Here is a 13,288-nt window from a genome sequence, read left to right as displayed (position 1 = left end):
CAATATTTTTTATTATATTTTCTGCTATTTTTACAACAAAGTTTTCTTCATGCAGGGTGAACTTCCCCTTTAATTTAACAGCACAGTTTTATGCACATCCTGGTTGCTATGCAAATGAGCAGACGGATGACGCCACCCACTCACTACTTATGTATTTCATTAATATATGATATAATTATGAAAAATTCTAATTTTCCCCTCATGGTCATGTGAAACAAAATTGTATTCCTCTCTGAACTCCTGGACTTACCATTATTTTAACATTTTATGGATATGGTTAAATCAATAAATTGGCGGGTCCTTATGTTGCCGAATCTGTAAAAAAATAAATATTGTATTTTTCAAACAATAAAAAACAAATTAAAGAAATATGAGTAAGGGACATCATCGACTCTCTCATTTGGATATCAATGAGTTGTACATACTCTGTTTTGTAAAAAATAAGCGAAACTGAAAAATGTCACAAATTTCTTAATTTACATCCGATTTTTATGAAATTTTCAGCGTTATACTTGCTTGATTTTTCTAAATCAATTCAAATGAACAATTTTCTGTGGTGGACTTGACCGCTAAATGAACCTATGATTAAAATCCCTCTAGGAATAATGGTGTTATGATTAAATACATGTACATGATTAAGTATATACCCCCCAAAAAAGTACCGTACACAGTAATTTTGGCGTTCCATAACACAATAATCTAGCGCAAGGTACATATGCAGCAGACGCCGCGCCGACCGGAACGTTAATTGATTTGAGGAGATTTACCTGAAGAAATCAAGTATCAGGAGGTAGTAACAGCCATGTTCTTGTTTAAAGGTTAAGAAGGAGTGATAAGAGATATTCTTTGAAGAAGTGACCTTGCCTCATTGACTTGCTTCCGCCCGTTTAGTTTCCGTTCCCGCCTGTCGATCGAGCTGTCCTGCGCTTGGTCTTGGCCTTGGAGAGCCGAGGGAACCACCCATCTTGTCCTGTCGCGATCCCGAGGTTTCGGCGTGATCGCATACCACGGTACCGTGTGATTCCCGCTGGGCGATATTGTGATTGTTGGAATCGGGAAGAGAATGGTGTTCGAGGTGGTCCTGAATCATGTCTACAAATTTCCACTGGATCTTGTGATCCACACTCATTTAACTAAGGTAGGTTTTGAGTTGGTCAATTATGAATCTTAGTTTCTTACCCAGTCTTGCTTCAAAATTCCATCAATCAGCAAAAAATAAAAAAAACCCCAATCAACGCCAGTCAATGAGTCATGCCAGCGCACATTTCATTTCATTGAAATATTATATTTGTTCGAATTGAGTCTTGACACAAGTTTCAGTTTAAAAAATCTTCGAGTAAATATACGATCTGACCAGTTGAGTTAAGTCTAAGAGATACTTTCTGTTAACTTTAAAGCTTAGTTAGGAATACCCTCAATAAACTGTATTTTATTTTTATTTTTTTTTATTTGCTTCCTTTTTTTTCTTCTACTACCGGTAGGCCCCTATATAGTCTTATGTTTTTTCCCCTCAAACCCAGCGGATTACAATATCAGTTACACCATATGTATATATTTTTTCATATACATTCCCTTTTTGGATATATTTATATACTTATATACTTACAGATATACTTACATTCTCTTAGTTTATCATGTACACATTTATTTGTCTTTTGCACATCAGTTGTTCCCCATTCTTTCCCTCCCCCTCCTCTTATGCACCTGTTTAATTAGACAGCTGGCAGCCGTCTGTTTCGAGGAGTTTTTTAACATTTTTTTTTTATTCTCCTCGTACACAGACGGCTCGCTATCGTGCAGCCACCATTAGGGGACTTGCAATGCAAAATCCCCCCGTCGGGGCTTTTCAATTTTTGTCTTTAATGAATAAAAATTTCGAAAATTATAGTGACCAGAGTGCTAATTTATATTCCCTCTTGGCATCAATTGCCAAAAAACGGAGAAAAATGAAGTTAAAAGGAACAAAAACAGTGACTTACCTCGGCTGTCGCGCAAATTCACTTCCCCGTTTTATCCGATCTTAAGTACATAAACATATGGCCATTGAGTCCCCTGTACAGATCGCGCTAGAACTTCGGTCTCTGCATTTGGTGAGTGAAGCCAACGAAGTTCAGCTGAACAACCAACAAAACAGAGACCGAAGCTTTTGGTCTACTGTTTAATATGCCTTTCTTTGTTACCTGTTTGACCCACCTCTCACTAATTCTCTTGTTATTCATCTCTTCCTCATACACTCTATCACAGTTTTGTTCCAGATCCTGTTTGATGTTGCCTGCCTCATATCTTTATCCCTCTTGGCTTGAGGTCTTTCATTGGCCTTTACACTAACTTCCCTTTATCAAGTGTCTGCCTACTCCTTTTCTTTCATCCCCTTCATTAACCTGATTGGTCATCTCTTCTCACTAATGCCCCTTTTGTCTCCTTGTTTCTAGTGTTGCTGTTGAATGTCTGTGGTCTATATTATGGTTGTTCCACTTTATATTTGTCATTTTGCCTCCGACGAAGATTCTGCTAGGATCGAAAGCTTAGGCCCCTTTTGACTCTCTACTTTTATTTTTAGATCAATTAAACTTATTTGATTGATTTATTAATTACTAGGCCTACTGTACTTTGTCCAGCATAACTAGGATTTTTTTTAATGCAGGAGTTTAATTGTACTCAGTTCTCCTTCACAACCCTCATGCACTCATTCAATGAACAAGGTTATGATATAACCTTATTCTCAGTGACTATGGCAAAATAAAGGGTGGCAATTTTGGCTTATTTTCTCTTTTCTATCGGACAAATGCTTGATTTTCTTACAATGTCAGTTTCCAATACAGCTGTTCATCATATGATTTGGCTCTTATGTAAATTTGATTCTTTCAATTATGTTTTTGATTAAAAATAGAGATTGAAAAATGAAAGTTTTCTTGCCATATTACTTTCCACCAATAGAGGGCATACACAAAAATATGCCCCAAAGTCAAGTTTTTGAGCGCTCTGGTGAATACAAAAATTATTCCCAAGTTACTAATGAAAAATAAATTGCAACTGTTTGGAAATTAGTAAGTTTGGTCACAAAAGTGATATTTTAATGATTTTTTAAAGTGTGTGCTATGTGCAGCACTGGCATACCATAGTCCTACCTGTAGATTCTCCACATGCAGGATGGTTGCAGTGAACAAGTGCAAGTAGTGAGCATCACTTATTCAATGAACAAGCTTGTGATATGTGAGCATGCATGAGCTTATGTCTCCCGGTAGTAGCTAGGCATGTGTCTTATCTCACATTGTGAGTTTTCACAACTTTTAAAGAACAAATTGCCTATTAAAACACACAAAACTAAAACAAGGCATCACTTTAATTAAACAAACAAGTCTATCCACTGTTTGTATCTATCTCCATTTTAAATCCTACAAAATCATGAGAAACTCTCATTTTTTAAGTACATGTACATTGTGTAATAAGAAATTTACAGCTAAAATTGTGCCGTACTGTTGAGTATAATTCTCATAGAAGAAGCACTTGCAATCTTTCTGCGTGAAAATTTCTTTGATAATGGATTTTATCTTGCATTGTGTTTATCTCTGTCTTGTAGTATCCTAACAAAAAGATGGATGTCCTGGAAGTAAGACTAGAGGAATATCGTCATGGTAAGCAACAAAACTAATTCTTTCAAAGAAAAAAAGCACCAAAAAGCAGCGGCAAAAATAGTAATCTCTTGACTGGTTGCCAGCCAAACCAAACAAAGAAGAAGAAGAGGAAGAAGAATGTACATTTAAACAACAAAAAGATTGATTCTTAATGATAACTTTGATGATAAGCTTAATCTAATGTGGTTCATTCAATGTCAAAGTCCAATTGGGTCTGTTTGAAGTTTAAGTAAACACAATTCAAAGAAACTTTGGCTACATACATGTAGGTTATATACACTCTATGGTAAGTGTGCCTACAAAACTGAGAGAAGCAATAGCCAAAGTTTTTGTTGTTTTAAGATATGAGATATTTTGGTTTTAACACAAGCTTTGAAACATCGCTTGAAATCTCTCCTTTTTTCAAACATTGGAATGGCCAAATTCTGTAGCTAGAAATCTGTTTTTTTTTTTGTTTGGGGGGGGGTTAAAAATGAAGGGCCAAATTCTGTAATTTGGATTCTGAAATATTAATCTAGAGTTTTATTTGAAGGTCAGATAATAGAGTTGATATTGTTGATGTTTGTTACCTTCATGTATAACCACTTTTCAGTATTTTTGAAATAAGATAAAAAATGAAATAATAGGATTAGATATAGCGCAAGTGTCTGCCTTGCTATGTGCTCAGCTCAAGGCACTCAGGCTATATAACCCGGCTAAACTTGTATACTGATTCTGGTGCTCACAGCTTTTTGATGAATTATTTCCTGCCAGTACCCATTTACCTCACCTGGATAGAGTGCAGCACTATTTGGGTGTTTTTGTTGTTAAAATAAGAAAATCACGCTTTCGCCTGGAACTGAATACATGTTCTTCAGCTTGAAAGATAAGAGTTCTAATAACAACTATACCATTACATTGTTTTCATCAACATTCTTTGTGTAAATTTATTCTGATACTTATGTTATGAATATAAACATGAGACAGTGTTTGAACTTCTTCACTGTCAAAGAATAAGATTACATCTGATTTTAAGGTGAGCCATACCAATCCAAGTGAAAGGAATACTTGTTTCATTTGAATATTAGAATAGAATATGGAATAGAATAGTTTGAAATATTAAAATAGTCCCATGAATGAACTGTTTACAAAAAACCTCAGGCAGGTTTTCATACACCTTGATTTGCAAATTCTATCCTCAGGTAATATTTTTGTAACTAGCAGGACCCATGGATTTTCCACGGGTCCCGCTTAGGGGTAATTACATTATAGGTTTAATTTCATGAAAATACTCTGTGATAGATTTTTGACATAAAAAATAAACTGATTTTTAGCATCATATCATACACTTTATCCCTTTCCTTTTCTCCTTTATGGTGCTTGCTTGTATAACTTCTATAATATATATATAGATATAAATATATATAATATAATAATATGTCTGTAAAGCACTTAGAGATGTATTAAGCGCTATATAAATGCGGATTATTATTATTATTACAACCAAGCACCAAAAAGGTGATCAATCCACTCTCATGCAAAATCCAATCATTCCCCTGGAAATAACAAAATGAAGTATTTTCTTTCTTACGTTTGCCTGTGGATCTCTTTTATTCCAGATAGGAAGGATGACGTGGAGTACTGGAAGAGAGTGATGGTCTGCAGGAATATTATGCCATCAATCCTCAAAAGGGTGAGCAAGTAGATCCGAGTATTTTTTTTAAGATTCAACAAATCTCCCAAAAGACCATGTCACCATAGCAAACTAGTACAAGATAATAATGATTTGTATATATATTATAAAAAAAATTTGTGATGATTAAAAATTATTTTGATCAGCATCTCAGCAAAAAAACAAAATTCTTCATATATTTTGTTTTAATACTTTTTAAGAATAGAACGGCTGTGAAAACTTCTGGATATGTGCCTAATGATCTGGAAGTCCTTTGGGTGAAAATCAGACCAGAACGGCTCCCACGCTCGATCTCTCAAATTGTTGTAGCTGTTGTCTACTATCCACCTAACAGCCCCTTTGCTAACACCTTGGTTGATCATCTTCAGGATACCATAGACCAGATCCTCAGCAGTTATCCTGATGCTGGTGTTGCTGTGATGGGAGACTTTAACCAACTAGACTTGTCCCCACTCGTGCGGGATAGAAGATTCAAGCAGGTGGTGAATAAACCAACAAGAGAAGACAGAACCTTGGACAAAATCATAACGATTTTTTCTGTCCAATACCAAGAACCGCTGATCACATGCCCTCTTGGTGCAAGTGATCACAATGCTATTCTCTGGACACCTAGCATACCATGTAACCATCATAATAAAGTAGTGAAGAGAATCACAAGACCATTGCCAGATTCAAGACTACGAGAATTTAGATCTTTTATCACGGGCTGTGATTGGTCTCCGGTCCTCGAGACATCATCTGTCAATGAAAAGACTAAATTGTTCTACAAAATGATGAATGGTATGATCGATCGTTTCTTACCGACACGAGTTGTAAAGATGCACAGCTGTGATAAACCCTGGATGACTCCTGCATTAAAGCACTAATCCAGGACCGTCAGCGAGCTTTCCACAATAATGACATAGCTGTGTCTAAAGCTATTGGGAACCGTGTCAGCAGAGAGATCAAGAAAGCTAAACAGGATCACTATGTTGAGAGAATCAAAGTCCACAAGAAGTCAAACCCTGCAGAATGGTATAAGCCGATTAAAGTTATGACAAATACGGGGTCAAGTAATACTAGCATTCGAGTTCCAGGAGTTGACGACAATAAGCAGATTGCTGATAAGATCAATGAAACGTTCACTTCAACCGCCAGGGACGTTCCTCCTATGAAAAGGGAAGATCTGCCCTCATACCTACCTTCACCGTCACCTCCTCCACGAATCGAACCATGGGAAGTGTTTAGGCAGCTGAAGAAAATAAATGTCAGCAAAGCAGTTGGCCCTGACTCGATGCCTCCTCGTATCATAAAAGAATTCGCATGTGAAATAAGCGAAACGCTTTCAGATATACATTATATTCTGCATCACTAGCCGAAGGCTGCGTACCAGAAGTGTGGAAAAAGGCAGTGGAAATACCTGTGCCTAAGAGTACCCCTGCAGTGATTGATAATTTAAGGCCAATATCCCTGACGGATTCCTTTGTAAAGGTCTTCGAAGGATTTGTTGTCAAGTGGATCCTGAAAAGCCTAGCACCTCATCTCGACAGGAAACAATACGGGAACATGAAAGGGCTTTCAACGTGTCATTATCTCGTAGATATGTTGCACACTTTGTATCTGCATGCAGAGAAAAGTAAATCAGTATCTGACCTTATCCTAACAGACTTCAGTAAGGCATTCGATCGAATTGATCACACCATAGCGTTACAGAAGTTAATAGCCTACGGAGTAGCTCCTGATCTTGTGCAATGGGTCATGGATTTTCTAACAAATCGGAAGCAGTGTGTTCGCTACAAGGGCTCTATCTCAGATTGGACTACACTTCACGCTGGTGTACCTCAAGGAACATTGTTGGGGCCGATACTGTTCCTTGCTGTCAGAAACGACGCTTGTGAAAGAAATCCATCTATTACACTGGAAGTATGTAGATGATATGAGTATCATTAACACAAGATTTGTGTATGAATCCCCGGAGCTCACTGTGAATGCCTTACGGAAGTTACAAGATTGGTCCCACCTTAACGGAATGACCCTCAACCCAGTCAAATGTGAAGCAATGCAAATATGTTTCATGAAGTCGCCTCCTGAGCCCCCAGTGTTCAGAATTAATGGCCGGTCATTGAAAACTCTGGACACTTTTAAAGTTCTTGGAGTGAGAGTTCAAAGTGATCTTAAGTGGCAGTGTCATGTAGACTACATGCTCCAGCAAGCGAATGGGAGAATGTACATGATCAGGATATTGAGGAGCCACGGTCTTTGTGTGGATGATCTGTGTACAATCTACATTGGTTACTTAAGACCCCTCCTGGAATATGCATGCCCTGTGTGGAACGGCGGACTCATGAAACAACAGATTGCCTCCCTAGAACGAATTCAGAAGAGAACTGTAAGAATTATTCTAGGTCCCCGCTTCACATCATATGACTCTGCACTAGAATCACTCCACTTAAAGTCTCTTGCAGATCGAAGGAAAGATTTATGTCTTTCCTTTGCACAGAAACTGGTAAAGAATGAAAGACTATCACACCTGATCCCTAAGCCGAAGGATGTCGGCAGAACCCTAAGAAACAGTAGGGTCAGGCAACAATTGAAATGTAGGACTCAACGACTTCGACAAAGTGCCATCCCTTACCTTATTGACTTATTGAATTTTATGTAACTGAATATTCTCATAATTTTTGTGAAGATTTTGTTTACTTTGCCTTTAGATAATTACTTTTCCAACACCAAACTGAGCTTAGATTTTTTTTCTCTCTCTGTCGTTTAAATCTTTTTCATCAACTGCATTATAGCACGTTTGCTAATCGCTCTATATATCAATTAATGTATGAGTTCTCACAGAGTTTTTTTTTTAATTACCAAGTCTTCCGGAATTCAAATACATCTGTTAGCCGTCCTACACAATTATAGCCTTACTTTTCAAGTTACTATGACATATAACTACTCACATCGTAACAATATAAACCAGTGGTAAACTATGAACGAACATCTTTTATTTATTTTTTTATGAGTGTAATACAAAGTGTCAATGTTTCTCTATGTGCAATACTAATTTTTTTATGATGATAATGTGAATAATAAAAGGATAGTTAAATATGATATTAATAATAATGATAAAAATAATAATAATCAAATTTTAGATTAATCATGATAAAGAATCAAATAGTAAATGCTTACGAAATGATTGTATTACAATGATGACTGATTTGGCAATAACATATTTATGTATTCACCCCAGGCATGTGATTTTTTCCCCCCAAATTGTGTTTCTAATTCCCGTTTCTAATTATGTTGTAATTTTCATGTATATTTTTGATTTGTCTGAAAATCTGTAATTCGGCCTTTGGGCCGAGAATGATTTCTTTTCTTCAAATAAACCATTTCTAAAAAAAAAAAAAAAAAAAAAAAATATTCTTAGTCTGCTTTCTGATCCAGTCACTGTAAGATTGTACAGTTGTACTTATGCTCAACGGGCCCAAATAGAGGGCACTTTTATTGTAAAACAGATCACAATTCAAATGTTCACAAAGAAATTCAATGGATGAAAGAAAATAGATGACAACTTCATTAAAAAAATGTAAAGTTAGATAACGAATTAATGATAATGATTAATATTGACCCTTTATCAAAGGTTTTTAAAGACATGCTTTAAGAGTGGAGGGTATTTCATTACATCATTTCCTCACAGATACCGGTTTTCAATAAAGATGCGATCCTCTTGGGCGAAGAATGCTGGTTTGACCACAAGAAGGAGACGCTGACGATAAAGAGCAGGAATATAACATGGTATGAATACGCCCAGGCTTGGGAGGAGTCGGAACTGCAGAGAAGCAAGGATTCTAGACATTGGTAAGATTGAAGTTTGATAGCTCATGAACTTTTATTACATGTATGTGCTCTTTACACATGGTTTTCTTAACCCCATACCTTTTTTTTGTTTCCTTTTCACACACTCCAGACTTTCTGCCTAACCCCGGCTAAGGAAATGCTTGCTTATCTCAAACATAATCGTTCTTCAGTGGTAGCCATTTATGAGTGCTCATCTCTGATTGGACGACAGTGCTGGCTCCTTTGCCCATAGGGTATACATCGAGCACTGCCCTTGGCTTAGCCCGGTTTTCTTTTTACACTAGCAATCTTAACCCCAGACTATCATTTCTTAGCACTGCAATTGCTTGGATAACCCTGCTATTTTGCAGGGCAAATAATCCCATACTACAGTTGGGGTTCGCTCTCTTTGCAAAAACCCTGTGTAAAAAGAAAGTTGGCTAAGCTTAACCTTGTACTAGAGGCGAGGCTTAATGGCAATTTAGCCCCACCTACAGCACGTCCCCCCAAAAAATGTCCCTCTGACATCTGGCTGAATTAATTCCAAAATGTGGTAGTATTCTCAATTAAAAGTTATGGCATGAGATAAGCTTTTTTAATAGCTCCATACATTTAATTGAGAATGACATTCAATTTTGGAATTAATTGATTCAGCCGAATATCAGAGGGACAACTTTTTTGCGTACACGCTGTGTTAAGGAAATTTTTGCCAGTGTAGAAAGTATTTTAGTGGCATATTGTATGAAGGCACAGGAAGGGGACTCCATAGACCCCCTCCCCCTTGTTTTTCAGGTGATAAAAAATAAGCAGAAATGAAAGGGAGGATGGACAAGAAAAGGCTACATGAATAGAAGAGAATGTTTTTTGTTTAGATACATACAATAGCCCCATTTTTTCCTTGAATAAAATTGACGATAGATAAATTAAGCTTTTAGTCATCTTGCCATTCGCTCCCTTTACCACATTAAATAATTTGAGAAAGTATATATTTTTCTCTTTTTTCTATTGCAGTAGTTACATGTCCCACTAAAATCTGAATATTTAAATATTGAATTTTGACAATGTTGAAACACCAAAATCAGTGTTTTCCACACAAACTTGAAAAATCTCTGACTTATAAAGATACGTTCTTTATTTCTATTCATTCCTCAAAGAAAAAATATAAACAAACAATGTAGGGTGGAAAGGAACTTGCTCTGCCTGCGTATTGGAGAATGAAGGTGTGTGGAAGAGGGCTTTAAATCAATGTCTGAATTTGTATGGTTATTTTTTGTTTTACAGGACAGTGATGTCTCAGAGAGGAGGCATTGACGTCAGGGTGTTTGGTGCCTTGGGTAATTTGGTTGAACTCTTTCTACAAGGTGCGGCCAAGAGGAACGGAATAAGGGTGAGGCTTGGTTGGTTCATTGACTAGCTGGTTGGTTGAATGTCTGTTTGATTGATTGATATGTTGATTGATTTCTTGGTCTGTAATTTGATTAAATGATTGATTAGTTGATTTCATTGATTGATTGATTTGATTGATAAATTGATTGATTTTTTGCCTGTTATTTGATTTAATCTTTGATTGGTTGATTGATTGATTGATTGGTTGGTTGATTTATTGATTGGTTTGTTGATTCCTTGTTAATTAATTATTAATAAAAATTGATTGAATGATCGATATATTGGTCAGTTGATTAATTGATTGCTTTGATTGATTGGTTGGTTGGTTGGCTGATTGATAAACTGATTGATAGAAATATCGATAACTTTGTTGATTGATTGATTTGTTAATTTGATTTATTGATTGATTTATTTCTTGATGTATTGATATGTTGAATGATTTGTTGATTTATTGATTGATTGATTTGTTAATTTGATTTATTGATTGATTTATTTGTTGATGTATTGATTTGTTGAATGATTTGTTGATTTGATTTGTTGATTGATTAATTTTTTAGTTTGATGTATTGATTGATTCATTTGTTGAATGATTGATTGATTTGTTGATTGATTAATTTGATTTATTGGTTGATTGTTATGATGGTTGACTTGTTGATTGATTGATTGATCTGTTGATTTGATTGATTTGTTAATTGGATTTATTGATTGCTTCTTTCAGAAGGTACACACACACATACAGTAATTATTGCTAAAATTACTGAGATTATTATTGCTCAGAGTTCCCAACATTTTTTTTCCAGTTCTGTAAAGGGAATAATCTTACTTCTCAAATTTGATTTGCAATTCTGGTTGTCAGAGAAAAGCTTTCAACTACATGTACGTTCTATACAATTATCATTAATAATTGCTGTACAAATTAGATTTTTTGTAGCAGTCATCAAAAAAGTGTAACATATTGTGATGCGAGAGCAGGGAAAGTGAAATGAAATGAAAAGTATTCCCTGTAGTAGGGGCCTGTAGTATATCTCCCTATAAACCCTATCCATAAATTTATTTGAATCACCAAAACCTTCAAACAAATACACCATATTTATAAGTATTAAAAACATAACTCCTAGAAAGAAAGTAGGCCTATCACTTGGCTTGCAAATGTGTTCACTTGTGTTTTTATGAATCTTTTCTTGTGTAACAGGCTATCAAACACATGGAGGACCTAATGATAGCAAGGAGCAGAACTAAGGACGCAGGAAATATAGCGGCATCTTGATTGCGTAACAGGAAACGGAAAGTGCAATAGAAAAATAACTTCCATCAGCCAGCTCAGGATCTTAAGGGTATACATTTTGTGTGATCAAATTTTTACTGCAGTGCCATGCGAAAAACATTAGAAATAGCGAATTCATAAATTAATTGTTAAAAAAAAAAGCTCTTGTATGAAAGTGCTCAGGGTTTTAAGGGTATAACTTTTGTGATCAAATATTTACTGCAGTGCCATGCAAACATACATTAGAAATAGAGAATTCATAAATTAATCGTTGAAAATAGCTCATAGATGAAAGTGTTAAAAAAACTGCTGTACACATAATTTTTTAAAGAGCACCGTTACACTTTGTGTTAATATTTTTTAACAAATTTTATTCCTCTAGATCGAGGAGGGGAGGGATGTATCAGTATGTTTGTGTTATTACATTTTTTTAAGTTTCTTTTTTTTTACGAGTATGTAACTTTTTGATGAGTTTAAGTAAATTTTCATACTTAGTAAGATTCTTTATGACTTCCTACAGTCGAATTTTACCTATGGCGGATTTACAGCGATTCGAAAACAGCCATTTTTCAAATCAATGTTAAAAATCATTTTATTCAGATCAATGTTAAAACTGCCATTTTCGACTTGCTGTACGGCCAAAGTAGAACAAATGTGTTTTAGTACATTTAAATCACCCTTTTTGGGAGAAGCTGGAATGAAAAAATTTAGAGCTTTATAGAGTGAATAATCATTATTTTGCATGATAGCTGTTCAGACTTGTAACATTCATATTTGAAAGGTAGCAAATTACAATGGTTCATGATTAAAGCATGAAAATTACCAAATTACCCAAATTTTGAGATCTTTCTTCCATGACATGTATTACTCATTAGAAGAAACGATTTTTAAAGTCGTGAATGATTTTATTCATTCAGGAGTGGCTTGAGCACCTTACAGGGTACGTGTGATATAAAATTCCTATATTAATATTTTTTAATGTATGTATGAATAATTAGAAGAAACATACGGGCGATATACTGTACAGCTATGTCTCGACCATTTTTAAGATTGTGAATGATTTTATTTGTGATAGTGTAATCAAGAACTTCCATTTTGTACAAAGTAATGTTTTTAAAGCCTGTATCTATATATCATTCATTTGAGAGTTAAATTCATTTTGTAAAAAAAAAAATGAAAGAGTATATGGTCATGCGTCATGAGCTCGCCCCCAAAAAGGGTGGTGCTGTTAACACACTTTGGCTTCGTGCTATAGTAATTCTTAATTATTTTCAAAACCATAGAAGCTATTCCAACAAATTTAGTATCATTTTAAAGCTGAATTAATAAGGGAATAGCCTGGAAAGTTTCATTGCTGTAGACTTTATAGAACTTGAGTTATAGCTCTCAAAAGTCAGGACACCAGAGGTGATGAGGGGTGGTGCCGGAAGCGGCGCCCCCGGAAGCGGCGCCGCCTGTACAAAGTCAATGGGAAAACGCAAATTTTGGTGCACTTTTTGGGAAAACATCAATATTTTTGTC

General features: G+C 35.5%; 1 protein-coding gene across 2 annotated transcripts; it reads left to right on the top strand.

Annotated features, from left to right (window-relative positions):
- Positions 1-723: 723 nt before the first annotated feature.
- LOC121405871 (PRELI domain-containing protein 2-like) lies at positions 724-12,947 on the top strand. Of its 2 annotated transcripts, none has more exons than XM_041596848.1 (6): positions 724-1,138; positions 3,581-3,635; positions 5,234-5,307; positions 8,978-9,138; positions 10,399-10,504; positions 11,696-12,947. In XM_041596848.1, the coding sequence occupies exons 1-6, from the start codon at positions 1,064-1,066 to the stop codon at positions 11,768-11,770; spliced, it is 546 nt and encodes a 181-aa protein (XP_041452782.1). In that variant the 5' UTR covers positions 724-1,063; the 3' UTR covers positions 11,771-12,947. The 2 variants fall into 2 exon arrangements, with proteins under 2 accessions (XP_041452782.1, XP_041452783.1); XM_041596849.1 differs by having other exon boundaries at positions 10,399-10,514.
- Positions 12,948-13,288: the final 341 nt, after the last annotated feature.

This window comes from Lytechinus variegatus, chromosome 19 (genome assembly GCF_018143015.1).
Source record: "Lytechinus variegatus isolate NC3 chromosome 19, Lvar_3.0, whole genome shotgun sequence".
Classification (NCBI taxonomy): Eukaryota; Metazoa; Echinodermata; class Echinoidea; order Temnopleuroida; family Toxopneustidae; genus Lytechinus; species Lytechinus variegatus.
Note: the sequence above shows the minus strand (reverse complement) of the source record. Positions and strands in the feature narration are given on the sequence as shown.

Bases quoted from the DNA above. Each gene is read 5' to 3' on its own strand.
- LOC121405871 (XM_041596848.1), top strand. From the start codon at position 1,064: ATGGTGTTCGAGGTGGTCCTGAATCATGTCTACAAATTTCCACTGGAT. The intron at 5,308-8,977 runs GTGAGCAAGTAG...ATTTCCTCACAG, and splicing joins TGCCATCAATCCTCAAAAGG to ATACCGGTTTTCAATAAAGA. The intron at 10,505-11,695 runs GTGAGGCTTGGT...CTTGTGTAACAG, and splicing joins CCAAGAGGAACGGAATAAGG to GCTATCAAACACATGGAGGA.